This window comes from Pelophylax lessonae (genome assembly GCF_965119305.1).
Source record: "Pelophylax lessonae genome assembly, chromosome: 3".
Classification (NCBI taxonomy): Eukaryota; Metazoa; Chordata; class Amphibia; order Anura; family Ranidae; genus Pelophylax; species Pelophylax lessonae.
Genome location: NC_138770.1, coordinates 13,251,677 through 13,279,348, shown reverse-complemented (window position 1 = coordinate 13,279,348; position 27,672 = coordinate 13,251,677). Strand labels below are relative to the sequence as shown.

General features: G+C 45.4%; 2 protein-coding genes across 2 annotated transcripts in view; both read right to left on the bottom strand.

Moving 5' to 3' along the window:
* The window catches only part of LOC309550224 (uncharacterized protein), a gene marked incomplete at its 5' end in the record, with an annotated part of 831,917 nt that overhangs the window by 464,789 nt on the left and 339,456 nt on the right, over positions 1–27,672 (bottom strand). The gene's annotated exons all lie outside the window — the stretch shown is intronic.
* On the bottom strand, positions 24,322–26,223 carry LOC309550225 (E3 SUMO-protein ligase ZBED1-like; the record flags this gene model as incomplete). Its single annotated transcript, XM_082250636.1, has 2 exons — positions 24,322–24,994; positions 25,127–26,223. 2 exons carry the CDS (start codon positions 26,221–26,223, stop codon positions 24,322–24,324), a joined length of 1,770 nt encoding a protein of 589 aa, XP_082106762.1.

The following is a 27,672-nucleotide window of genomic DNA, read 5'->3' as shown; positions in this document are numbered from 1 at the left end:
TTTGCTTGTCCCAGCATCTGACCCTCCTCTTTTCATAGCACGGTCTTGGGACCAGCCAAGTCAGAGTTAAAAATGTTGAAAACATTATTTATTTATTCATTTATTTGTTTGAGATCCTGAGGAATCCCAATGAGCTTTTCCAAGGCCCTCCCTGACCGCAGTAGCAAATAGTTTTTACAGAGCTGGTTTGCTTGTCCCAGCATCTGACCCTCCTCTTTTCACAGCACGGGCTTGGGACTGGCCACGGCAGAGTTAAAAAATGTTGAAAACATTATTTATTTATTTATTCATTTATTTGTTTGAGATCCTGAGGAATCCCAATGAGCTTTTCCAAGGCCCTCCCTGACTGCAGTAGCAAATAGTTTTTACAGAGCTGGTTTGCTTGTCCCAGCATCTGACTCTCCTCTTTTCACAGCACGGGCTTGGGACCGGCCACGGCAGAGTTAAAAAATGTTGAAAACATTATTTATTTATTTATTCATTTATTTGTTTGAGATCCTGAGGAATCCCAATCAGCTTTTCCAAGGCCCTCCCTGACCGCAGTAGCAAATAGTTTTTACAGAGCTGGTTTGCTTGTCCCAGCATCTGACCCTCCTCTTTTCAAAGCACGGGCTTGGGACTGGCCACGGCAGAGTTAAAAAATGTTGAAAACATTATTTATTTATTTATTCATTTATTTGTTTGAGATCCTGAGGAATCCCAATGAGCTTTTCCAAGGCCCTCCCTGACCGCAGTAGCAAATAGTTTTTACAGAGCTGGTTTGCTTGTCCCAGCATCTGACCCTCCTCTTTTCATAGCACGGTCTTGGGACCAGCCACGGCAGAGTTAAAAATGTTGAAAACATTATTTATTTATTTATTTATTCATTTATTTGTTTGAGATCCTGAGGAATCCCAATGAGCTTTTCCAAGGCCCTCCCTGACCGCAGTAGCAAATAGTTTTTACAGAGCTGGTTTGCTTGTCCCAGCATCTGACCCTCCTCTTTTCAAAGCACGGGCTTGGGACTGGCCACGGCAGAGTTAAAAAATGTTGAAAACATTATTTATTTATTTATTCATTTATTTGTTTGAGATCCTGAGGAATCCCAATGAGCTTTTCCAAGGCCCTCCCTGACCGCAGTAGCAAATAGTTTTTACAGAGCTGGTTTGCTTGTCCCAGCATCTGACCCTCCTCTTTTCATAGCACGGTCTTGGGACCAGCCAAGTCAGAGTTAAAAATGTTGAAAACATTATTTATTTATTCATTTATTTGTTTGAGATCCTGAGGAATCCCAATGAGCTTTTCCAAGGCCCTCCCTGACCGCAGTAGCAAATAGTTTTTACAGAGCTGGTTTGCTTGTCCCAGCATCTGACCCTCCTCTTTTCACAGCACGGGCTTGGGACTGGCCACGGCAGAGTTAAAAAATGTTGAAAACATTATTTATTTATTTATTCATTTATTTGTTTGAGATCCTGAGGAATCCCAATGAGCTTTTCCAAGGCCCTCCCTGACTGCAGTAGCAAATAGTTTTTACAGAGCTGGTTTGCTTGTCCCAGCATCTGACTCTCCTCTTTTCACAGCACGGGCTTGGGACCGGCCACGGCAGAGTTAAAAAATGTTGAAAACATTATTTATTTATTTATTCATTTATTTGTTTGAGATCCTGAGGAATCCCAATCAGCTTTTCCAAGGCCCTCCCTGACCGCAGTAGCAAATAGTTTTTACAGAGCTGGTTTGCTTGTCCCAGCATCTGACCCTCCTCTTTTCAAAGCACGGGCTTGGGACTGGCCACGGCAGAGTTAAAAAATGTTGAAAACATTATTTATTTATTTATTCATTTATTTGTTTGAGATCCTGAGGAATCCCAATGAGCTTTTCCAAGGCCCTCCCTGACCGCAGTAGCAAATAGTTTTTACAGAGCTGGTTTGCTTGTCCCAGCATCTGACCCTCCTCTTTTCATAGCACGGTCTTGGGACCAGCCACGGCAGAGTTAAAAATGTTGAAAACATTATTTATTTATTTATTTATTCATTTATTTGTTTGAGATCCTGAGGAATCCCAATGAGCTTTTCCAAGGCCCTCCCTGACCGCAGTAGCAAATAGTTTTTACAGAGCTGGTTTGCTTGTCCCAGCATCTGACCCTCCTCTTTTCACAGCACGGGCTTGGGACCGGCCATGGCAGAGTTAAAAAATGTTGAAAACATTATTTATTTATTTATTCATTTATTTGTTTGAGATCCTGAGGAATCCCAATGAGCTTTTCCAAGGCCCTCCCTGACTGCAGTAGCAAATAGTTTTTACAGAGCTGGTTTGCTTGTCCCAGCATCTGACCCTCCTCTTTTCACAGCACGGGCTTGGGACCGGCCACGGCAGAGTTAAAAAATGTTGAAAACATTATTTATTTATTTATTTATTCATTTATTTGTTTGAGATCCTGAGGAATCCCAATGAGCTTTTCCAAGGCCCTCCCTGACCGCAGTAGCAAATAGTTTTTACAGAGCTGGTTTGCTTGTCCCAGCATCTGACCCTCCTCTTTTCACAGCACGGGCTTGGGACCGGCCATGGCAGAGTTAAAAAATGTTGAAAACATTATTTATTTATTTATTCATTTATTTGTTTGAGATCCTGAGGAATCCCAATGAGCTTTTCCAAGGCCCTCCCTGACTGCAGTAGCAAATCGTTTTTACAGAGCTGGTTTGCTTGTCCCAGCATCTGACCCTCCTCTCTTCACAGCATGGGCTTGGGACCGGCCACGGCAGAGTTAAAAAATGTTGAAAACATTATTTATTTATTTATTCATTTATTTGTTTGAGATCCTGAGGAATCCCAATCAGTGGCGGCTGGTGCTCAAAATTTTTGGGGGGGCGCAAAAACAAAAATGTAATAGGTATTGCTTCGCGGCAAAAAACGAGGTAAAAAAATTGCATGACTTTGAGGTCATGGTACAGGCATGGCACATGTGATGGTATAGGCATGGCACAGATGGTACAGGCATGGCACAGGTGATGGAACAGGTGGTAGAATAGGCATGGCACAGGTGATGGTATAGGCATGGCACAGGTGATGGTATAGGCATGGCACAGGTGATGGTATAGGCATGGCGCAGGTGATGGAATAGGCATTGCACAGGTGATGGTACACGCATGGCACAGGTGATGGAATAGGCATGGCACAGATGGTATAGGCATGGCACAGGTGATGGAATAGGCATGGCACAGATGGTACAGGCATGGCACAGGTGATGGTACAGGCATGGCACAGGTGATGAAATAGGCATTGCACAGGTGATGGTACAGGCATTGCACAGGTGATGGTACAGGCATGGCACAGGTGATGGAATAGGCATGGCACAGATGGTATAGGCATGGCACAGGTGATGGAATAGGCATGGCACAGATGGTACAGGCATGGCACAGGTGATGGTACAGGCATGGCACAGGTGATGGTACAGGCAGGGCACAGATGGTACAGGCATGGCACAGGTGATGGAATAGGCATGGCACAGATGGTATAGGCATGGCACAGGTGATGGAATAGGCATGGCACAGATGGTACAGGCATGGCACAGGTGGTGGAATAGGCATGGCACAGATGGTACAGGCATGGCGCAGGTGGTGGAATAGGCATGGCACAGGCATGGCGCAGGTGGTGGAATAGGCATGGCACAGATGGTATAGGCATGGCACAGGTGATGGAATAGGCATGGCACAGATGGTACAGGCATGGCACAGGTGGTGGAATAGGCATGGCACAGATGGTACAGGCATGGCGCAGGTGATGGAATAGGCATGGAACAGATGGTACAGGCATGGCACAGGTGATGGAATAGGCATGGCACAGGTGATGGTAAGGTCATGGCACAGGTGGTGGAATAGGCATGGCACAGATGGTACAGGCATGGCGCAGGTGATGGAATAGGCATGGAACAGATGGTACAGGCATGGCACAGGTGATGGAATAGGCATGGCACAGGTGATGGTAAGGTCATGGCACAGGTGGTGGAATTGGCATGGCACAGATGGTACAGGCATGGCGCAGGTGATGGAATAGGCATGGCACAGGTGATGGAATAGGCATGGCACAGGTGATGGTAAGGTCATGGCACAGGTGGTGGAATAGGCATGGAACAGGTGATGGAATAGGCATGGCACAGGTGATGGTAAGGTCATGGCACAGGTGGTGGAATAGGCATGGCACAGATGGTACAGGCATGGCGCAGGTGATGGAATAGGCATGGCACAGGTGATGGTAAGGTCATGGCACAGGTGGTGGAATAGGCATGGCGCAGGTGGTGGAATAGGCATGGCACAGATGGTACAGGCATGGCACAGGTGATGGTAAGGTCATGGCACAGGTGGTGGAATAGGCATGGCACAGATGGTACAGGCATGGGGCAGGTGATGGAATAGGCATGGCACAGGTGATGGTAAGGCCATGGCACAGGTGGTGGAATAGGCATGGCGCAGGTGGTGGAATAGGCATGGCACAGATGGTACAGGCATGGCACAGGTGATGGTAAGGTCATGGCACAGGTGGTGAAATAGGCATGGCACAGATGGTACAGGCATGGCGCAGGTGGTGGAATAGGCATGGCACAGGTGATGGAATAGGCATGGCACAGATGGTACAGGCATGGCGCAGGTGGTGGAATAGGCATGGCACAGGTGATGGAATAGGCATGGCACAGATGGTACAGGCATGGCGCAGGTGGTGGAATAGGCATGGCACAGGCATGGCGCAGGTGGTGGAATAGGCATGGCACAGATGGTACAGGCATGGCACAGGTGGTGGAATAGGCATGCCGCAGATGGTACAGGCATGGCGCAGGTGATGGAATAGGCATGGCACAGATGTTACAGGCATGGCACAGGTGATGGAATAGGCATGGCACAGGTGATGGTAAGGTCATGGCACAGGTGGTTGAATAGGCATGGCACAGATGGTACAGGCATGGCGCAGGTGATTGAATAGGCATGGCACAGGTGATGGAATAGGCATGGCACAGGTGATGGAATAGGCATGCCGCAGATGGTACAGGCATGGCGCAGGTGATGGAATAGGCATGGCACAGATGGTACAGGCATGGCACAGGTGATGGTAAGGTCATGGCACAGGTGATGGTAAGGTCATGGCACAGGTGGTGAAATAGGCATGGCACAGATGGTACAGGCATGGCGCAGGTGGTGGAATAGGCATGGCACAGGCATGGCACAGGTGATGTAATAGGCATGGCACAGATGGTACAGGCATGGCGCAGGTGGTGGAATAGGCATGGCACAGGCATGGCGCAGGTGGTGGAATAGGCATGGCACAGATGGTACAGGCATGGCACAGGTGGTGGAATAGGCATGGCACAGGCTTGGCACAGGTGATGGAATAGGCATGGCACAGATGGTACAGGCATGGCGCAGATGGTGGAATAGGCATGGCACAGGCATGGCGCAGGTGGTGGAATAGGCATGGCACAGATGGTACAGGCATGGCACAGGTGGTGGAATAGGCATGGCGCAGATGGTACAGGCATGGCGCAGGTGATGGAATAGGCATGGCACAGATGGTACAGGCATGGCACAGGTGATGGAATAGGCATGGCACAGGTGATGGTAAGGTCATGGCACAGGTGGTGGAATAGGCATGGCACAGGCATGGCGCAGGTGGTGGAATAGGCATGGCACAGGCATGGCGCTGGTGGTGGAATGGGCATGGCACAGGCATGGCACAGGTGGTGGAATAGGCATGGCACAGATGGTACAGGCATGGCACAGGTGGTGGAATAGGCATGGCACAGATGGTACAGGCATGGCACAGGTGATGGTAAGGTCATGGCACAGGTGATGGTAAGGTCATGGCACAGGTGGTGGTAAGGTCATGGCACAGGTGGTGGAATAGGCATGGCACAGATGGTACAGGCATGGCGCAGGTGGTGGAATAGGCATGGCACAGGCATGGCGCAGGTGGTGGAATAGGCATGGCACAGGCATGGCGCAGGTGGTGGAATAGGCATGGCACAGGCATGGCGCAGGTGGTGGAATAGGCATGGCACAGATGGTACAGACATGGCACAGGTGATGGTAAGGTCATGGCACAGGTGATGGTAAGGTCATGGCACAGGTGATGGTAAGGTCATGGCACAGGTGGTGGAATAGGCATGGCACAGATGGTACAGGCATGGCGCAGGTGGTGAAATAGGCATGGCACAGGCATGGCGCAGGTGGTGGAATAGGCATGGCACAGGCATGGCGCTGGTGGTGGAATGGGCATGGCACAGGCATGGCGCAGGTGGTGGAATAGGCATGGCACAGATGGTACAGGCATGGCACAGGTGGTGAAATAGGCATGGCACAGATGGTACAGGCATGGCACAGGTGATGGTAAGGTCATGGCACAGGTGGTGGTAAGGTCATGGCACAGGTGGTGGAATAGGCATGGCACAGATGGTACAGGCATGGCGCAGGTGGTGGAATAGGCATGGCACAGGCATGGCGCAGGTGGTGGAATAGGCATGGCACAGGCATGGCGCAGGTGGTGGAATAGGCATGGCACAGATGGTACAGGCATGGCACAGGTGATGGTAAGGTCATGGCACAGGTGATGGTAAGGTCATGGCACAGGTGGTGGAATAGGCATGGCACAGATGGTACAGGCATGGCGCAGGTGGTGGAATAGGCATGGCACAGGCATGGCGCAGGTGGTGGAATAGGCATGGCACAGGCATGGCCCTGGTGGTGGAATGGGCATGGCACCAGCATGGCGCAGGTGGTGGAATGGGCATGGCACAGATGGTACAGGCATGGCACAGGTGGTGGAATAGGCATGGCACAGATGGTACAGGCATGGCACAGGTGATGGTAAGGTCATGGCACAGGTGGTGGTAAGGTCATGGCACAGGTGGTGGTAAGGTCATGGCACAGGTGGTGGAATAGGCATGGCACAGATGGTACAGGCATGGCGCAGGTGGTGGAATAGGCATGGCACAGGCATGGCGCAGGTGGTGGAATAGGCATGGCACAGGCATGGCGCTGGTGGTGGAATGGGCATGGCACAGGCATGGCGCAGGTGGTGGAATAGGCATGGCACAGATGGTACAGGCATGGCACAGGTGGTGGAATAGGCATGGCACAGATGGTACAGGCATGGCACAGGTGATGGTAAGGTCATGGCACAGGTGGTGGTAAGGTCATGGCACAGGTGGTGGTAAGGTCATGGCACAGGTGGTGGAATAGGCATGGCACAGATGGTACAGGCATGGCGCAGGTGGTGGAATAGGCATGGCACAGGCATGGCGCAGGTGGTGGAATAGGCATGGCACAGGCATGGCGCTGGTGGTGGAATGGGCATGGCACAGGCATGGCGCTGGTGGTGGAATGGGCATGGCACAGGCATGGCGCAGGTGGTGGAATAGGCATGGCACAGATGGTACAGGCATGGCACAGGTGGTGGAATAGGCATGGCACAGATGGTACAGGCATGGCACAGGTGATGGTAAGGTCATGGCACAGGTGGTGGTAAGGTCATGGCACAGGTGGTGGTAAGGTCATGGCACAGGTGGTGGAATAGGCATGGCACAGATGGTACAGGCATGGCGCAGGTGGTGGAATAGGCATGGCACAGGCATGGCGCAGGTGGTGGAATAGGCATGGCACAGGCATGGCGCTGGTGGTGGAATGGGCATGGCACAGGCATGGCGCTGGTGGTGGAATGGGCATGGCACAGGCATGGCGCAGGTGGTGGAATAGGCATGGCACAGATGGTACAGGCATGGCACAGGTGGTGGAATAGGCATGGCACAGATGGTACAGGCATGGCACAGGTGATGGTAAGGTCATGGCACAGGTGGTGGTAAGGTCATGGCACAGGTGGTGGTAAGGTCATGGCACAGGTGGTGGAATAGGCATGGCACAGATGGCACAGGCATGGCGCAGGTGGTGGAATAGGCATGGCACAGGCATGGCGCAGGTGGTGGAATAGGCACTTACCTGGCGACGGCTCGGCTCCCGGCGGCGGCTTCTCCCCTCCTCGCGACTCTGATGTCCGTCCTCTTTTGCTCGGCTCCTGGCGGCGGCTTCTCCCCTCCTCGCAACTCTGATGTCCGTCCTCTTCTGCTCGGCTCCTGGCGGCGGCTTCTCCCCTCCTCGCGACTCCTCTTCTTCGCGGGCTGCGGCGGGAAAGTGACCGGGCGGTGACGGTGAGTGACTGATGCACGCACCGGCACCGCCCCCAACGAGGTCACCATGGATGTCCTGAATCATGATTGGTCCAGGCTGGAGTCTGGACCAATCATGATCCAATACATCACAAAAGGGGGTGGTGTAGCGCATTTTTCTGCGCTACAGTTACGCCCCAGAAGGCCGCCAATTGGCGCATCTGCTGGTGGAAAACCCCACCCCCCATCGGCACCAATGCGGCGGACGCCGAAAGAGGGGTGGTGGAGCGCAGAGCTCTGCGCTACAGTTACGCCCCAGAAGGCCGTCTATCGGCGCCTCTGCGGGTGGAAAACCCCACCCCCATAGGCACCAATGAGACGGGCGCCCCTTGTGGGCAAAAATTATTTTTTTTTTTTTAAATCTTTTTTTTTTTCTTTTTCTTTTTTTGGGGGGGGGGGGCAGGGCCCCTGCGCCCCCTATGGGCCGGCCGCCACTGATCCCAATGAGCTTTTCCAAGGCCCTCCCTGACCGCAGTAGCAAATAGTTTTTACAGAGCTGGTTTGCTTGTCCCAGCATCTGACCCTCCTCTTTTCACAGCACGGGCTTGGGACCGGCCACGGCAGAGTTAAAAAATGTTGAAAACATTATTTATTTATTTATTTATTTGTTTGAGATCCTGAGGAATCCCAATGAGCTTTTCCAAGGCCCTCCCTGACCACAGTAGCAAATAGTTTTTACAGAGCTGCTTTGCTTGTCCCAGCATCTGACCCTCCTCTTTTCACAGCACGGGCTTGGGACCGGCCACGGCAGAGTTAAAATATGTTGAAAACATTATTTATTTATTTATTTATTCATTTATTTGTTTGAGATCCTGAGGAATCCCAATGAGCTTTTCCAAGGCCCTCCCTGACCACAGTAGCAAATAGTTTTTACAGAGCTGGTTTGCTTGTCCCAGCATCTGACCCTCCTCTTTTCATAGCACGGTCTTGGGACCAGCCACGGCAGAGTTAAAAATGTTGAAAACATTATTTATTTATTCATTTATTTGTTTGAGATCCTGAGGAATCCCAATGAGCTTTTCCAAGGCCCTCCCTGACCGCAGTAGCGAATCGTTTTTACAGAGCTGGTTTGCTTGTCCCAGCATCTGACCCTCCTCTTTTAACAGCACGGGCTTGGAACCGGCCACGGCAGAGTTAAAAAATGTTGAAAACATTATTTATTTATTTATTCATTTATTTGTTTGAGATCCTGAGGAATCCCAATGAGCTTTTTCAAGGCCCTCAATGACTGCAGTAGCAAATAGTTTTTACAGAGCTGGTTTGCTTGTCCCAGCATCTGACCCTCCTCTTTTCAAAGCACGGGCTTGGGACCGGCCACGGCAGAGTTAAAAGATGTTGAAAACATTATTTATTTATTTATTCATTTATTTGTTTGAGATCCTGAGGAATCCCAATGAGCTTTTCCAAGGCCCTCCCTGACCGCAGTAGCAAATAGTTTTTACAGAGCTGGTTTGCTTGTCCCAGCATCTGACTCTCCTCTTTTCACAGCACGGGCTTGGGACCGGCCACGGCAGAGTTAAAAAATGTTGAAAACATTATTTATTTATTTATTCATTTATTTGTTTGAGATCCTGAGGAATCCCAATCAGCTTTTCCAAGGCCCTCCCTGACCGCAGTAGCAAATAGTTTTTACAGAGCTGGTTTGCTTGTCCCAGCATCTGACCCTCCTCTTTTCAAAGCACGGTTTTGGGACTGGCCACGGCAGAGTTAAAAAATGTTGAAAACATTATTTATTTATTTATTCATTTATTTGTTTGAGATCCTGAGGAATCCCAATCAGCTTTTCCAAGGCCCTCCCTGACCGCAGTAGCAAATAGTTTTTACAGAGCTGGTTTGCTTGTCCCAGCATCTGACCCTCCTCTTTTCAAAGCACGGGCTTGGGACTGGCCACGGCAGAGTTAAAAAATGTTGAAAACATTATTTATTTATTTATTCATTTATTTGTTTGAGATCCTGAGGAATCCCAATGAGCTTTTCCAAGGCCCTCCCTGACCGCAGTAGCAAATAGTTTTTACAGAGCTGGTTTGCTTGTCCCAGCATCTGACCCTCCTCTTTTCATAGCACGGTCTTGGGACCAGCCACGGCAGAGTTAAAAATGTTGAAAACATTATTTATTTATTCATTTATTTGTTTGAGATCCTGAGGAATCCCAATGAGCTTTTCCAAGGCCCTCCCTGACCGCAGTAGCGAATCGTTTTTACAGAGCTGGTTTGCTTGTCCCAGCATCTGACCCTCCTCTTTTAACAGCACGGGCTTGGAACCGGCCACGGCAGAGTTAAAAAATGTTGAAAACATTATTTATTTATTTATTCATTTATTTGTTTGAGATCCTGAGGAATCCCAATGAGCTTTTTCAAGGCCCTCAATGACTGCAGTAGCAAATAGTTTTTACAGAGCTGGTTTGCTTGTCCCAGCATCTGACCCTCCTCTTTTCAAAGCACGGGCTTGGGACCGGCCACGGCAGAGTTAAAAGATGTTGAAAACATTATTTATTTATTTATTCATTTATTTGTTTGAGATCCTGAGGAATCCCAATGAGCTTTTCCAAGGCCCTCCCTGACCGCAGTAGCAAATAGTTTTTACAGAGCTGGTTTGCTTGTCCCAGCATCTGACTCTCCTCTTTTCACAGCACGGGCTTGGGACCGGCCACGGCAGAGTTAAAAAATGTTGAAAACATTATTTATTTATTTATTCATTTATTTGTTTGAGATCCTGAGGAATCCCAATCAGCTTTTCCAAGGCCCTCCCTGACCGCAGTAGCAAATAGTTTTTACAGAGCTGGTTTGCTTGTCCCAGCATCTGACCCTCCTCTTTTCAAAGCACGGTTTTGGGACTGGCCACGGCAGAGTTAAAAAATGTTGAAAACATTATTTATTTATTTATTCATTTATTTGTTTGAGATCCTGAGGAATCCCAATCAGCTTTTCCAAGGCCCTCCCTGACCGCAGTAGCAAATAGTTTTTACAGAGCTGGTTTGCTTGTCCCAGCATCTGACCCTCCTCTTTTCAAAGCACGGGCTTGGGACTGGCCACGGCAGAGTTAAAAAATGTTGAAAACATTATTTATTTATTTATTCATTTATTTGTTTGAGATCCTGAGGAATCCCAATGAGCTTTTCCAAGGCCCTCCCTGACCGCAGTAGCAAATAGTTTTTACAGAGCTGGTTTGCTTGTCCCAGCATCTGACCCTCCTCTTTTCATAGCACGGTCTTGGGACCAGCCACGGCAGAGTTAAAAATGTTGAAAACATTATTTATTTATTTATTTATTCATTTATTTGTTTGAGATCCTGAGGAATTCCAATGAGCTTTTCCAAGGCCCTCCCTGACCGCAGTAGCAAATAGTTTTTACAGAGCTGGTTTGCTTGTCCCAGCATCTGACCCTCCTCTTTTCACAGCACGGGCTTGGGACCGGCCATGGCAGAGTTAAAAAATGTTGAAAACATTATTTATTTATTCATTTATTTGTTTGAGATCCTGAGGAATCCCAATGAGCTTTTCCAAGGCCCTCCCTGACTGCAGTAGCAAATAGTTTTTACAGAGCTGGTTTGCTTGTCCCAGCATCTGACCCTCCTCTTTTCACAGCACGGGCTTGGGACCGGCCACGGCAGAGTTAAAAAATGTTGAAAACATTATTTATTTATTTATTTATTTATTCATTTATTTGTTTGAGATCCTGAGGAATCCCAATGAGCTTTTCCAAGGCCCTCCCTGACCGCAGTAGCAAATAGTTTTTACAGAGCTGGTTTGCTTGTCCCAGCATCTGACCCTCCTCTTTTCACAGCACGGGCTTGGGACCGGCCATGGCAGAGTTAAAAAATGTTGAAAACATTATTTATTTATTTATTCATTTATTTGTTTGAGATCCTGAGGAATCCCAATGAGCTTTTCCAAGGCCCTCCCTGACTGCAGTAGCAAATAGTTTTTACAGAGCTGGTTTGCTTGTCCCAGCATCTGACCCTCCTCTTTTCACAGCATGGGCTTGGGACCGGCCACGGCAGAGTTAAAAAATGTTGAAAACATTATTTATTTATTTATTCATTTATTTGTTTGAGATCCTGAGGAATCCCAATGAGCTTTTCCAAGGCCCTCCCTGACTGCAGTAGCAAATAGTTTTTACAGAGCTGGTTTGCTTGTCCCAGCATCTGACCCTCCTCTTTTCATAGCACGGGCTTGGGACCAGCCACGGCAGAGTTAAAAATGTTGAAAACATTATATATTTATTTATTTATTCATTTATTTGTTTGAGATCCTGAGGATTCCCAATGAGCTTTTCCAAGGCCCTCCCTGACCACAGTAGCAAATAGTTTTTACAGAGCTGGTTTGCTTGTCCCAGCATCTGACCCTCCTCTTTTCACAGCACGTGCTTGGGACCGGCCACGACAGAGTTAAAAAATGTTGAAAACATTATTTATTTATTTATTTATTCATTTATTTGTTTGAGATCCTGAGGAATCCCAATGAGCTTTTCCAAGGCCTTCCCTGACCGCAGTAGCAAATAGTTTTTACAGAGCTGGTTTGCTTGTCCCAGCATCTGACCCTCCTCTTTTCACAGCACGGGCTTGGGACCGGCCACGGCAGAGTTAAAAAATGTTGAAAACATTATTTATTTATTTATTTATTCATTTATTTGTTTGAGATCCTGAGGAATCCCAATGAGCTTTTCCAAGGCCTTCCCTGACCACAGTAGCAAATAGTTTTTACAGAGCTGGTTTGCTTGTCCCAGCATCTGACCCTCCTCTTTTCACAGCACGGGCTTGGGACCGGCCACGGCAGAGTTAAAAAATGTTGAAAACATTATTTATTTATTTATTTATTCATTTATTTGTTTGAGATCCTGAGGAATCCCAATGAGCTTTTCCAAGGCCCTCCCTGACCACAGTAGCAAATAGTTTTTACAGAGCTGGTTTGCTTGTCCCAGCATCTGACCCTCCTCTTTTCATAGCACGGTCTTGGGACCAGCCACGGCAGAGTTAAAAATGTTGAAAACATTATTTATTTATTCATTTATTTGTTTGTTTGAGATCCTGAGGAATCCCAATGAGCTTTTCCAAGGCCCTCCCTGACTGCAGTAGCGAATCGTTTTTACAGAGCTGGTTTGCTTGTCCCAGCATCTGACCCTCCTCTTTTAACAGCACGGGCTTGGAACCGGCCACGGCAGAGTTAAAAAATGTTGAAAACATTATTTATTTATTTATTCATTTATTTGTTTGAGATCCTGAGGAATCCCAATGAGCTTTTTCAAGGCCCTCCCTGACCGCAGTAGCAAATAGTTTTTACAGAGCTGGTTTGCTTGTCCCAGCATCTGACCCTCCTCTTTTCAAAGCACGGGCTTGGGACCGGCCACGGCAGAGTTAAAAAATGTTGAAAACATTATTTATTTATGTATTCATTTATTGGTTTGAGATCCTGAGGAATCCCAATGAGCTTTTCCAAGGCCCTCCCTGACCGCAGTAGCAAATAGTTTTTACAGAGCTGGTTTGCTTGTCCCAGCATCTGACCCTCCTCTTTTCACAGCACGGGCTTGGAACCGGCCACGGCAGAGTTAAAAAATGTTGAAAACATTATTTATTTATTCATTTATTTGTTTGAGATCCTGAGGAATCCCAATCAGCTTTTCCAAGGCCCTCCCTGACCGCAGTAGCAAATAGTTTTTACAGAGCTGGTTTGCTTGTCCCAGCATCTGACCCTCCTCTTTTCAAAGCACGGGCTTGGGACTGGCCACGGCAGAGTTAAAAAATGTTGAAAACATTATTTATTTATTTATTCATTTATTTGTTTGAGATCCTGAGGAATCCCAATGAGCTTTTCCAAGGCCCTCCCTGACCGCAGTAGCAAATAGTTTTTACAGAGCTGGTTTGCTTGTCCCAGCATCTGACCCTCCTCTTTTCACAGCACGGGCTTGGGACTGGCCACGGCAGAGTTAAAAAATGTTGAAAACATTATTTATTTATTTATTCATTTATTTGTTTGAGATCCTGAGGATTCCCAATGAGCTTTTCCAAGGCCCTCCCTGAGTGCAGTAGCAAATAGTTTTTACAGAGCTGGTTTGCTTGTCCCAGCATCTGACTCTCCTCTTTTCACAGCACGGGCTTGGGACCGGCCACGGCAGAGTTAAAAAATGTTGAAAACATTATTTATTTATTTATTTATTTATTCATTTATTTGTTTGAGATCCTGAGGAATCCCAATGAGCTTTTCCAAGGCCCTCCCTGACCACAGTAGCAAATATTTTTTTACAGAGCTGGTTTGCTTGTCCCAGCATCTGACCCTCCTCTTTTCACAGCACGGGCTTGGGACCGGCCACGGCAGAGTTAAAAAATGTTGAAAACATTATTTATTTATTTATTCCTTTATTTGTTTGAGATCCTGAGGAATCCCAATGAGCTTTTCCAAGGCCCTCCCTGACTGCAGTAGCAAATAGTTTTTACAGAGCTGGTTTGCTTGTCCCAGCATCTGACCCTCCTCTTTTCACAGCATGGGCTTGGGACCGGCCACGGCAGAGTTAAAAAATGTTGAAAACATTATTTATTTATTTATTTATTCATTTATTTGTTTGAGATCCTGAGGAATCCCAATGAGCTTTTCCAAGGCCCTCCCTGACCGCAGTAGCAAATAGTTTTTACAGAGCTGGTTTGCTTGTCCCAGCATCTGACCCTCCTCTTTTCACAGCACGGGCTTGGGACCGGCCACGGCAGAGTTAAAAAATGTTGAAAACATTATTTATTTATTTATTTATTCATTTATTTGTTTGAGATCCTGAGGAATCCCAATGAGCTTTTCCAAGGCCCTCCCTGACCACAGTAGCAAATAGTTTTTACAGAGCTGGTTTGCTTGTCCCAGCATCTGACCCTCCTCTTTTCACAGCACGGGCTTGGGACCGGCCACGGCAGAGTTAAAAAATGTTGAAAACATTATTTATTTATTTATTTATTTATTCATTTATTTGTTTGAGATCCTGAGGAATCCCAATGAGCTTTTCCAAGGCCCTCCCTGACCACAGTAGCAAATAGTTTTTACAGAGCTGGTTTGCTTGTCCCAGCATCTGACCCTCCTCTTTTCACAGCACGGGCTTGGGACCGTCCACGGCAGAGTTAAAAAATGTTGAAAACATTATTTATTTATTTATTTATTTATTCATTTATTTGTTTGAGATCCTGAGGAATCCCAATGAGCTTTTCCAAGGCCCTCCCTGACCACAGTAGCAAATAGTTTTTACAGAGCTGGTTTGCTTGTCCCAGCATCTGACCCTCCTCTTTTCACAGCACGGGCTTGGGACCGGCCACGGCAGAGTTAAAAATGTTGAAAACATTATTTATTTATTTATTTATTCATTTATTTATTTGAGATCCTGAGGAATCCCAATGAGCTTTTCCAAGGCCCTCCCTGACCGCAGTAGCGAATCGTTTTTACAGAGCTGGTTTGCTTGTCCCAGCATCTGACCCTCCTCTTTTAACAGCACGGGCTTGGAACCGGCCACGGCAGAGTTAAAAAATGTTGAAAACATTATTTATTTATTTATTCATTTATTTGTTTGAGATCCTGAGGAATCCCAATCAGCTTTTCCAAGGCCCTCCCTGACCGCAGTAGCAAATAGTTTTTACAGAGCTGGTTTGCTTGTCCCAGCATCTGACCCTCCTCTTTTCACAGCACGGGCTTGGAACCGGCCACGGCAGAGTTAAAAAATGTTGAAAACATTATTTATTTATTTATTCATTTATTTGTTTGAGATCCTGAGGAATCCCAATCAGCTTTTCCAAGGCCCTCCCTGACCGCAGTAGCAAATAGTTTTTACAGAGCTGGTTTGCTTGTCCCAGCATCTGACCCTCCTCTTTTCAAAGCACGGGCTTGGGACTGGCCACGGCAGAGTTAAAAAATGTTGAAAACATTATTTATTTATTTATTCATTTATTTGTTTGAGATCCTGAGGAATCCCAATGAGCTTTTCCAAGGCCCTCCCTGACCGCAGTAGCAAATAGTTTTTACAGAGCTGGTTTGCTTGTCCCAGCATCTGACCCTCCTCTTTTCATAGCACGGTCTTGGGACCAGCCACAGCAGAGTTAAAAATGTTGAAAACATTATTTATTTATTTATTTATTCATTTATTTGTTTGAGATCCTGAGGAATCCCAATGAGCTTTTCCAAGGCCCTCCCTGACCGCAGTAGCAAATAGTTTTTACAGAGCTGGTTTGCTTGTCCCAGCATCTGACCCTCCTCTTTTCACAGCACGGGCTTGGGACTGGCCACGGCAGAGTTAAAAAATGTTGAAAACATTATTTATTTATTTATTCATTTATTTGTTTGAGATCCTGAGGAATCCCAATGAGCTTTTCCAAGGCCCTCCCTGACTGCAGTAGCAAATAGTTTTTACAGAGCTGGTTTGCTTGTCCCAGCATCTGACTCTCCTCTTTTCACAGCACGGGCTTGGGACCGGCCACGGCAGAGTTAAAAAATGTTGAAAACATTTTTTATTTATTTATTTATTTATTCATTTATTTGTTTGAGATCCTGAGGAATCCCAATGAGCTTTTCCAAGGCCCTCCCTGACCACAGTAGCAAATATTTTTTACAGAGCTGGTTTGCTTGTCCCAGCATCTGACCCTCCTCTTTTCACAGCACGGGCTTGGGACCGGCTACGGCAGAGTTAAAAAATGTTGAAAAAATTATTTATTTATTTATTCCTTTATTTGTTTGAGATCCTGAGGAATCCCAATGAGCTTTTCCAAGGCCCTCCCTGACTGCAGTAGCAAATAGTAGTTTTTACAGAGCTGGTTTGCTTGTCCCAGCATCTGACCCACCTCTTTTCACAGCACGGGCTTGGGACCGGCCACGGCAGAGTTAAAAAATGTTGAAAACATTATTTATTTATTTATTTATTCATTTATTTGTTTGAGATCCTGAGGAATCCCAATGAGCTTTTCCAAGGCCCTCCCTGACCGCAGTAGCAAATAGTTTTTACAGAGCTGGTTTGCTTGTCCCAGCATCTGACCCTCCTCTTTTCACAGCACGGGCTTGGGACTGGCCACGGCAGAGTTAAAAAATGTTGAAAACGTTATTTATTTATTCATTTATTTGTTTGAGATCCTGAGGAATCCCAATGAGCTTTTTCAAGGCCCTCCCTGACCGCAGTAGCAAATAGTTTTTACAGAGCTGGTTTGCTTGTCCCAGCATCTGACCCTCCTCTTTTCAAAGCACGGGCTTGGGACCGGCCACGGCAGAGTTAAAAAATGTTGAAAACATTATTTATTTATTTATTCATTTATTTGTTTGAGATCCTGAGGAATCCCAATGAGCTTTTCCAAGGCCCTCCCTGACCGCAGTAGCAAATAGTTTTTACAGAGCAGGTTTGCTTGTCCCAGCATCTGACCCTCCTCTTTTCATAGAACGGGCTTGGGACCAGCCACGGCAGAGTTAAAAATGTTGAAAACATTATTTATTTATTTATTTATTCATTTATTTGTTTGAGATCCTGAGGAATCCCAATGAGCTTTTCCAAGGCCCTCCCTGACCGCAGTAGCAAATAGTTTTTACAGAGCTGGTTTGCTTGTCCCAGCATCTGACCCTCCTCTTTTCACAGCACGGGCTTGGGACTGGCCACGGCAGAGTTAAAAAATGTTGAAAACATTATTTATTTATTTATTCATTTATTTGTTTGAGATCATGAGGAATCCCAATGAGCTTTTCCAAGGCCCTCCCTGACCGCAGTAGCAAATAGTTTTTACAGAGCTGGTTTGCTTGTCCCAGCATCTGACCCTCCTCTTTTCACAGCACGGGCTTGGAACCGGCCACGGCAGAGTTAAAAAATGTTGAAAACATTATTTATTTATTTATTCATTTATTTGTTTGAGATCCTGAGGAATCCCAATCAGCTTTTCCAAGGCCCTCCTTGACCGCAGTAGCAAATAGTTTTTACAGAGCTGGTTTGCTTGTCCCAGCATCTGACCCTCCTCTTTTCAAAGCACGGGCTTGGGACTGGCCACGGCAGAGTTAAAAAATGTTGAAAACATTATTTATTTATTTATTCATTTATTTGTTTGAGATCCTGAGGAATCCCAATGAGCTTTTCCAAGGCCCTCCCTGACCGCAGTAGCAAATAGTTTTTACAGAGCTGGTTTGCTTGTCCCAGCATCTGACCCTCCTCTTTTCATAGCACGGTCTTGGGACCAGCCACGGCAGAGTTAAAAATGTTGAAAACATTATTTATTTATTTATTTATTCATTTATTTGTTTGAGATCCTGAGGAATCCCAATGAGCTTTTCCAAGGCCCTCCCTGACCGCAGTAGCAAATAGTTTTTACAGAGCTGGTTTGCTTGTCCCAGCATCTGACCCTCCTCTTTTCACAGCATGGGCTTGGGACTGGCCACGGCAGAGTTAAAAAATGTTGAAAACATTATTTATTTATTTATTCATTTATTTGTTTGAGATCCTGAGGAATCCCAATGAGCTTTTCCAAGGCCCTCCCTGACTGCAGTAGCAAATAGTTTTTACAGAGCTGGTTTGCTTGTCCCAGCATCTGACTCTCCTCTTTTCACAGCACGGGCTTGGGACCGGCCACGGCAGAGTTAAAAAATGTTGAAAACATTATTTATTTATTTATTTATTTATTCATTTATTTGTTTGAGATCCTGAGGAATCCCAATGAGCTTTTCCAAGGCCCTCCCTGACCACAGTAGCAAATATTTTTTACAGAGCTGGTTTGCTTGTCCCAGCATCTGACCCTCCTCTTTTCACAGCACGGGCTTGGGACCGGCCACGGCAGAGTTAAAAAATGTTGAAAACATTATTTATTTATTCCTTTATTTGTTTGAGATCCTGAGGAATCCCAATGAGCTTTTCCAAGGCCCTCCCTGACCGCAGTAGCAAATAGTTTTTACAGAGCTGGTTTGCTTGTCCCAGCATCTGACCCTCCTCTTTTCACAGCACGGGCTTGGGACCGGCCACGGCAGAGTTAAAAAATGTTGAAAACATTATTTATTTATTTATTTATTCATTTATTTGTTTGAGATCCTGAGGAATCCCAATGAGCTTTTCCAAGGCCCTCCCTGACCACAGTAGCAAATAGTTTTTACAGAGCTGGTTTGCTTGTCCCAGCATCTGACCCTCCTCTTTTCACAGCACGGGCTTGGGACCGGCCACGGCAGAGTTAAAAAATGTTGAAAACATTATTTATTTATTTATTTATTCATTTATTTGTTTGAGATCCTGAGGAATCCCAATGAGCTTTTCCAAGGCCCTCCCTGACCACAGTAGCAAATAGTTTTTACAGAGCTGGTTTGCTTGTCCCAGCATCTGACCCTCCTCTTTTCACAGCACGGGCTTGGGACCGGCCACGGCAGAGTTAAAAAATGTTGAAAACATTATTTATTTATTTATTTATTCATTTATTTGTTTGTTTGAGATCCTGAGGAATCCCAATGAGCTTTTCCAAGGCCCTCCCTGACCGCAGTAGCAAATAGTTTTTACAGAGCTGGTTTGCTTGTCCCAGCATCTGACCCTCCTCTTTTCACAGCATGGGCTTGGGACCGGCCACGGCAGAGTTAAAGAATGTTGAAAACATTATTTATTTATTTATTTATTTATTCATTTATTTGTTTGAGATCCTGAGGAATCCCAATGAGCTTTTCCAAGGCCCTCCCTGACCACAGTAGCAAATAGTTTATACAGAGCTGGTTTGCTTGTCCCAGCATCTGACCCTCCTCTTTTCACAGCACGGGCTTGGGACCGGCCACGGCAGAGTTAAAAAATGTTGAAAACATTATTTATTTATTTATTTATTCATTTATTTGTTTGAGATCCTGAGGAATCCCAATCAGCTTTTCCAAGGCCCTCCCTGACCGCAGTAGCAAATAGTTTTTACAGAGCTGGTTTGCTTGTCCCAGCATCTGACCCTCCTCTTTTCAAAGCACGGGCTTGGGACTGGCCACGGCAGAGTTAAAAAATGTTGAAAACATTATTTATTTATTTATTCATTTATTTGTTTGAGATCCTGAGGAATCCCAATGAGCTTTTCCAAGGCCCTCCCTGACCGCAGTAGCAAATAGTTTTTACAGAGCTGGTTTGCTTGTCCCAGCATCTGACCCTCCTCTTTTCACAGCACGGGCTTGGGACCGGCCACGGCAGAGTTAAAAAACGTTGAAAACATTATTTATTTATTTATTCATTTATTTGTTTGAGATCCTGAGGAATCCTAATGAGCTTTTCCAAGGCCCTCCCTGACCACAGTAGCAAATAGTTTTTACAGAGCTGGTTTGCTTGTCCCAGCATCTGACCCTCCTCTTTTCACAGCACGGGCTTGGGACCGGCCACGGCAGAGTTAAAAAATGTTGAAAACATTATTTATTTATTTATTTATTTATTCATTTATTTGTTTGAGATCCTGAGGAATCCCAATGAGCTTTTCCAAGGCCCTCCCTGACCACAGTAGCAAATAGTTTTTACAGAGCTGGTTTGCTTGTCCCAGCATCTGACCCTCCTCTTTTCACAGCACGGGCTTAGGACCGGCCATGGCAGAGTTAAAAAATGTTGAAAACTTTATTTATTTATTTATTCATTTATTTGTTTGAGATCCTGAGGAATCCCAATGAGCTTTTCCAAGGCCCTCCCTGACCGCAGTAGCAAATAGTTTTTACAGAGCTGGTTTGCTTGTACCAGCATCTGACCCTCCTCTTTTCACAGCACGGGCTTGGGACCGGCCACGGCAGAGTTAAAAATGTTGAAAACATTATTTATTTATTTATTTATTCATTTATTTATTTGAGATCCTGAGGAATGCCAATGAGCTTTTCCAAGGCCCTCCCTGACCGCAGTAGCGAATCGTTTTTACAGAGCTGGTTTGCTTGTCCCAGCATCTGACCCTCCTCTTTTAACAGCACGGGCTTGGAACCGGCCACGGCAGAGTTAAAAAATGTTGAAAACATTATTTATTTATTTATTCATTTATTTGTTTGAGATCCTGAGGAATCCCAATCAGCTTTTCCAAGGCCCTCCCTGACCGCAGTAGCAAATAGTTTTTACAGAGCTGGTTTGCTTGTCCCAGCATCTGACCCTCCTCTTTTCAAAGCACGGGCTTGGGGCCGGCCACGGCAGAGTTAAAAAATGTTGAAAACATTATTTATTTATTTATTCATTTATTTGTTTGAGATCCTGAGGAATCCCAATGAGCTTTTCCAAGGCCCTCCCTGACCGCAGTAGCAAATAGTTTTTACAGAGCTGGTTTGCTTGTCCCAGCATCTGACCCTCCTCTTTTCATAGCACGGGCTTGGGACCAGCCACGGCAGAGTTAAAAATGTTGAAAACATTATTTATTTATTTATTCATTTATTTGTTTGAGATCCTGAGGAATCCCAATGAGCTTTTCCAAGGCCCTCCCTGACCGCAGTAGCAAATAGTTTTTACAGAGCTGGTTTGCTTGTCCCAGCATCTAAACCCTCCTCTTTTCACAGCACGGGCTTGGGACTGGCCACGGCAGAGTTAAAAAATGTTGAAAACATTATTTATTTATTTATTCATTTATTTGTTTGAGATCCTGAGGAATCCCAATGAGCTTTTCCAAGGCCCTCCCTGACCGCAGTAGCAAATAGTTTTTACAGAGCTGGTTTGCTTGTCCCAGCATCTGACCCTCCTCTTTTCACAGCACGGGCTTGGGACCGGCCACGGCAGAGTTAAAAAACGTTGAAAACATTATTTATTTATTTATTCATTTATTTGTTTGAGATCCTGAGGAATCCTAATGAGCTTTTCCAAGGCCCTCCCTGACTGCAGTAGCAAATAGTTTTTACAGAGCTGGTTTGCTTGTCCCAGCATCTGACTCTCCTCTTTTCACAGCACGGGCTTGGGACCGGCCACGGCAGAGTTAAAAAATGTTGAAAACATTATTTATTTATTTATTCATTTATTTGTTTGAGATCCTGAGGAATCCCAATGAGCTTTTCCAAGGCCCTCCCTGACCGCAGTAGCAAATAGTTTTTACAGAGCTGGTTTGCTTGTCCCAGCATCTGACTCTCCTCTTTTCACAGCACGGGCTTGGGACCGGCCACGGCAGAGTTAAAAAATGTTGAAAACATTATTTATTTATTTATTCATTTATTTGTTTGAGATCCTGAGGAATCCCAATGAGCTTTTCCAAGGCCCTCCCTGACCGCAGTAGCAAATAGTTTTTACAGAGCTGGTTTGCTTGTCCCAGCATCTGACTCTCCTCTTTTCACAGCACGGGCTTGGGACCGGCCACGGCAGAGTTAAAAAATGTTGAAAACATTATTTATTTATTTATTCATTTATTTGTTTGAGATCCTGAGGAATCCCAATGAGCTTTTCCAAGGCCCTCCCTGACCGCAGTAGCAAATAGTTTTTACAGAGCTGGTTTGCTTGTCCCAGCATCTAAACCCTCCTCTTTTCACAGCACGGGCTTGGGACTGGCCACGGCAGAGTTAAAAAATGTTGAAAACATTATTTATTTATTCATTTATTTGTTTGAGATCCTGAGGAATCCCAATGAGCTTTTCCAAGGCCCTCCCTGACCGCAGTAGCAAATAGTTTTTACAGAGCTGGTTTGCTTGTCCCAGCATCTGACCCTCCTCTTTTCACAGCACGGGCTTGGGACCGGCCACGGCAGAGTTAAAAAACGTTGAAAACATTATTTATTTATTCATTTATTTGTTTGAGATCCTGAGGAATCCTAATGAGCTTTTCCAAGGCCCTCCCTGACTGCAGTAGCAAATAGTTTTTACAGAGCTGGTTTGCTTGTCCCAGCATCTGACTCTCCTCTTTTCACAGCACGGGCTTGGGACCGGCCACGGCAGAGTTAAAAAATGTTGAAAACATTATTTATTTATTCATTTATTTGTTTGAGATCCTGAGGAATCCCAATCAGCTTTTCCAAGGCCCTCCCTGACCGCAGTAGCAAATAGTTTTTACAGAGCTGGTTTGCTTGTCCCAGCATCTGACCCTCCTCTTTTCAAAGCACGGGCTTGGGACCGGCCACGGCAGAGTTAAAAAATGTTGAAAACATTATTTATTTAGTTATTCATTTATTTGTTTGAGATCCTGAGGAATCCCAATGAGCTTTTCCAAGGCCCTCCCTGACCGCAGTAGCAAATAGTTTTTACAGAGCTGGTTTGCTTGTCCCAGCATCTGACCCTTTCTCTTTTCATAGCACGGTCTTGGGACCAGCCATGGCAGAGTTAAAAATGTTGAAAACATTATTTATTTATTTATTTATTCATTTATTTGTTTGAGATCCTGAGGAATCCCAATGAGCTTTTCCAAGGCCCTCCCTGACCGCAGTAGCAAATAGTTTTTACAGAGCTGGTTTGCTTGTCCCAGCATCTGACCCTCCTCTTTTCACAGCACGGGCTTGGGACCGGCCACGGCAGAGTTAAAAAATGTTGAAAACATTATTTATTTATTTATTTATTCATTTATTTGTTTGAGATCCTGAGGAATCCCAATGAGCTTTTCCAAGGCCCTCCCTGACCACAGTAGCAAATATTTTTTATAGAGCTGGCTTGCTTGTCCCAGCATCTGACCCTCCTCTTTTCACAGCACGGGCTTGGGACCGGCCACGGCAGAGTTAAAAAATGTTGAAAACTAGGGCTGTCAATCGATTAAAATATTTAATCGCGATTAATCGCATGATTGTCATGAGTTAACTCGCGATTAATCGCACATTTGTATCAGTTCTAAATGTACCTTAAATTAATACTTTTCAAGTTTTGAATACATTAATCAACATGGGAGTGGACAAATAGACGCTTTATGCAAATGCATGTTTATTATTAGTGAAACCATACTTAACATAGGATGAAGACTGGACATCTATCAAAGGGTCCATAGTATCAAAAGTCATATGTTTATCAAAGAACTTGTTCATGTCTATTATACACATGAAAAAACAACAACATAGAAATAAACGGTTCCCATTACTTCTCTTTCTTTACTCAATTTACTTACACAAACCTTACATTTTTGCACGATAGGGCAGCTCACTTCTTGTAAACATGCTAACCTAAATGTACATTTATTATTACTGAAATCACCCTAAACAGAGCATAAAGAACATTGACATGTTTTACAAAGAACGTGTTCATGTCTATCAAACAGGTGGGGAAAAAGAATATAAAAAACCCACAGGTTCCTCACAGATTATTTCTCTTTCTTTGCACTGAGCCAGTTGCTCAAACAGACGAGCCTGTTTACATTTTCAGATGACAGGGCAGCTCGCTTTTTCTGAACAACATGTCCTGAGAGTGAAAACAATCTTTCACAAGGTACGGATGTGGCAGGTGTTGATAAGTATATGCGTGCAAGGTAGGCCATCTCACTGTGTGCCCCTTCATGATTGGACCACCACTGCAGGGGACAGTCCTCTATGCCAATAGAGGGCTCTGCCTTGTAGCGCTCCACACATTTCTCAATACAGTCCTCTTCATCATCATCAGATGAAGATTCTGGCACAGACATGAGACATGTTATCTTCTTAGGTGGTTCAGTTGTCAGTGTCACTGGTTTATCTGGCTGTGCAAGCCCCTCCCTCTTGAGCAAGGCACAGACTGAACTCCACACCTCAGCTCTGTCAGCCCTGCTCAGACATTTGAGGTCCTTAAACCTAGGGTCCAGTGCTGATGCAACCCTCAGCCATGTGGTGTTGGTTTTTTCCTTCCGTTTGTCCATGTCAGTTGTGAAAGTTTCCTTAAACTTAATCATGTAGGCTGGGTCATCTTCTGAGACCTCCATCACACGTGATAGATGACACAACGCGGGCAGCACAACTGAGCAAGAAACAAATTTCTCTCCTCCTAAAAGTTCACTCACATACCTGGAATAATAGAGAAAAGCACTTTAGTTAGACATAATGAATCTCTCACTCACTTTCAATCTCTCACTCTTAACACACGCACGCGCACACACACACACAAATATAATAATAATAAGAGTATCAATAAATTACCTGCAGTGTTCCAGCACAGTCTCCAACCTCTTCAGTTTATCAAATTCAGCTGCAGTTGGCATGTTGATGTTGCCTGCATGTAGGCCCAGTGCATCTCTCAATGGTTCTTGATTTCTCTCAACACGCTTTATCATTTCTAGGGTGCTGTTCCACCTAGTAGACACCTCCTGTACGAGTGACTCTTTCTTTTGAAGATGTTTGACTTGCTGCTGTTCAAGCTCGGCTGCGTTAGCAGGGCTATGCTTGAAATGACCCACTAACTTCCTGCATTTTGCCAAGGCGCCATCAAACGGGCTGTTTTGGAGAGAAACTGTGATGGCTCGGTGGAGGCTGTGTGCAATGCAAGGCATATGCTCGAACGGGAGCTGCCTGGCCGCTGCAATCATGTTGCGTGCACTATCAGTGGTCACTATTTTAATTTTGAGTTCAATGTTCCACTGTCTGGCTACTTGAAGAAAGTGCTCAGCGCAAACGTCAGCATAGTGTCTATCTTCTGTCTTCATAACGGTCAAAGCGTGAGACTGAAGTTTCCAGTGCGCGTCAAAATAATGTGCTGTGACGCCTAGGTAGCTATGGTTACTGAGGGAAGTCCAATAATCTCCGGTGAGCGCAACCGTGTTTGTCTGTCTCAATGCCTCCTGAACTTTAGCTTTCTCCTCTTCATATAAGTTGTGAATCTTGGTTGTAATGGTGGCTCTTGAAGGTAGTTCGTATGTAGAATCGTTAGATGCGATGCGAATAATTTCAAGTAGACCCTCGTCCTCGACCACATTAACTGGTCTACATGCTGTAGCCACCCATTTAGCTATAGTTGAGGTGAGTCTATTAGTTGTGGACTTATGCATCGATCTCCGCTGCAAACTTTGATCCATTGTGGTCTGCCTTTGACGAGGGGGAGGGGGGCTCTCCGTGTCAGTTGTATGCTTCGCCATCAAGTGATATTTTAAACTCGACGTGCTGCGGTGATAACTTAATTCACATCGACAATAACTGCAGATAACTTTTGTCTTGTCGACAGAACCATCAGACCTCGTTTTGTATATAAATTTTTCGTTCAGAAGACCCCTTTCTTTTTCCATTTCTGTTTGCTGCTGCATCTTTATCTCTCCAACTACGGGCTAGGCCACGGGTCAATATATATGAACTTCATGAAGTGTTTCTTTCTGTATAGACCACAGAAGAAAGAGGGTCAATTTAGTCAGCAGTAATGTTTGAGGCTATTAGTGTGTAACATAGACAGTTTATTGATAAATTAAATATATTGGGGTTTAGTAACACCCGTGCAAGATAAGGTTGTTAGTGAATACAATCAGTGCATTAATAGGAAACAAGACAGACATAACATAAAGTGACAGATAACCGGCCGGCATATACTTCAAGTGATATACATATATTAATCACAACATGCTTTAATAGCCGTAAATGTTCTTGAAGGGGCTCCTTTTGGGCAATCGGTCGTCGATTTTAATTGGTGACTGTGTATGGGCAGTTGTTCTTATTGAGTTGCTCCGAGGAAATCGTTTAGGGGTGGTTTTATCTAAGTATTGAAACAGGGCTGTAAGAACTACCGCTCAAGATTTCCTTGGTTGGGACAGCAGAATATGGCTGTATTGTCGTTATTATATAAACGTCGGTTCAGTACCGCATATAAGTGGAAACAGTGCTCCGATGGCTAAAAGCCATTTCTTCACCCCTGTGTGGTGAATGCTTTATGTTATGTACCTTTCTGCCGATCTGTAGGTCAGTGCGTCTGCTTCCGCTGTCCTTAACCGCTGTTGCTCTCGTGCTGTCATCAGTCTCCGCTCTTCCTCGTGGTTCCTGGCGTCCGATGCTTGCTTGGAGCGATGAGGGGGTGTGCCGCCAGGCTAACTTGCGTAGCTTCGTCTGGACGTCGTAGGCCACGGGTCAAACAGGTGATGCGCGCTGCATTAATCGCGCGTTAAAAAAATTATCGCCGTTAAAATGAATCTGAGTTAATGCGTTATTAACGCGCTAATTTTGACAGCACTATTGAAAACATTATTTATTTATTTATTCCTTTATTTGTTTGAGATCCTGAGGAATCCCAATGAGCTTTTCCAAGGCCCTCCCTGACTGCAGTAGCAAATAGTTTTTACAGAGCTGGTTTGCTTGTCCCAGCATCTGACCCTCCTCTTTTCACAGCACGGGCTTGGGACCGGCCACGGCAGAGTTAAAAAATGTTGAAAACATTATTTATTTATTTATTTATTCATTTATTTGTTTGAGATCCTGAGGAATCCCAATGAGCTTTTCCAAGGCCCTCCCTGACCGCAGTAGCAAATAGTTTTTACAGAGCTGGTTTGCTTGTCCCAGCATCTGACCCTCCTCTTTTCACAGCACGGGCTTGGGACCGGCCACGGCAGAGTTAAAAAATGTTGAAAACATTATTTATTTATTCATTTATTTGTTTGAGATCCTGAGGAATCCCAATGAGCTTTTCCAAGGCCCTCCCTGACCACAGTAGCAAATAGTTTTTACAGAGCTGGTTTGCTTGTCCCAGCATCTGACCCTCCTCTTTTCACAGC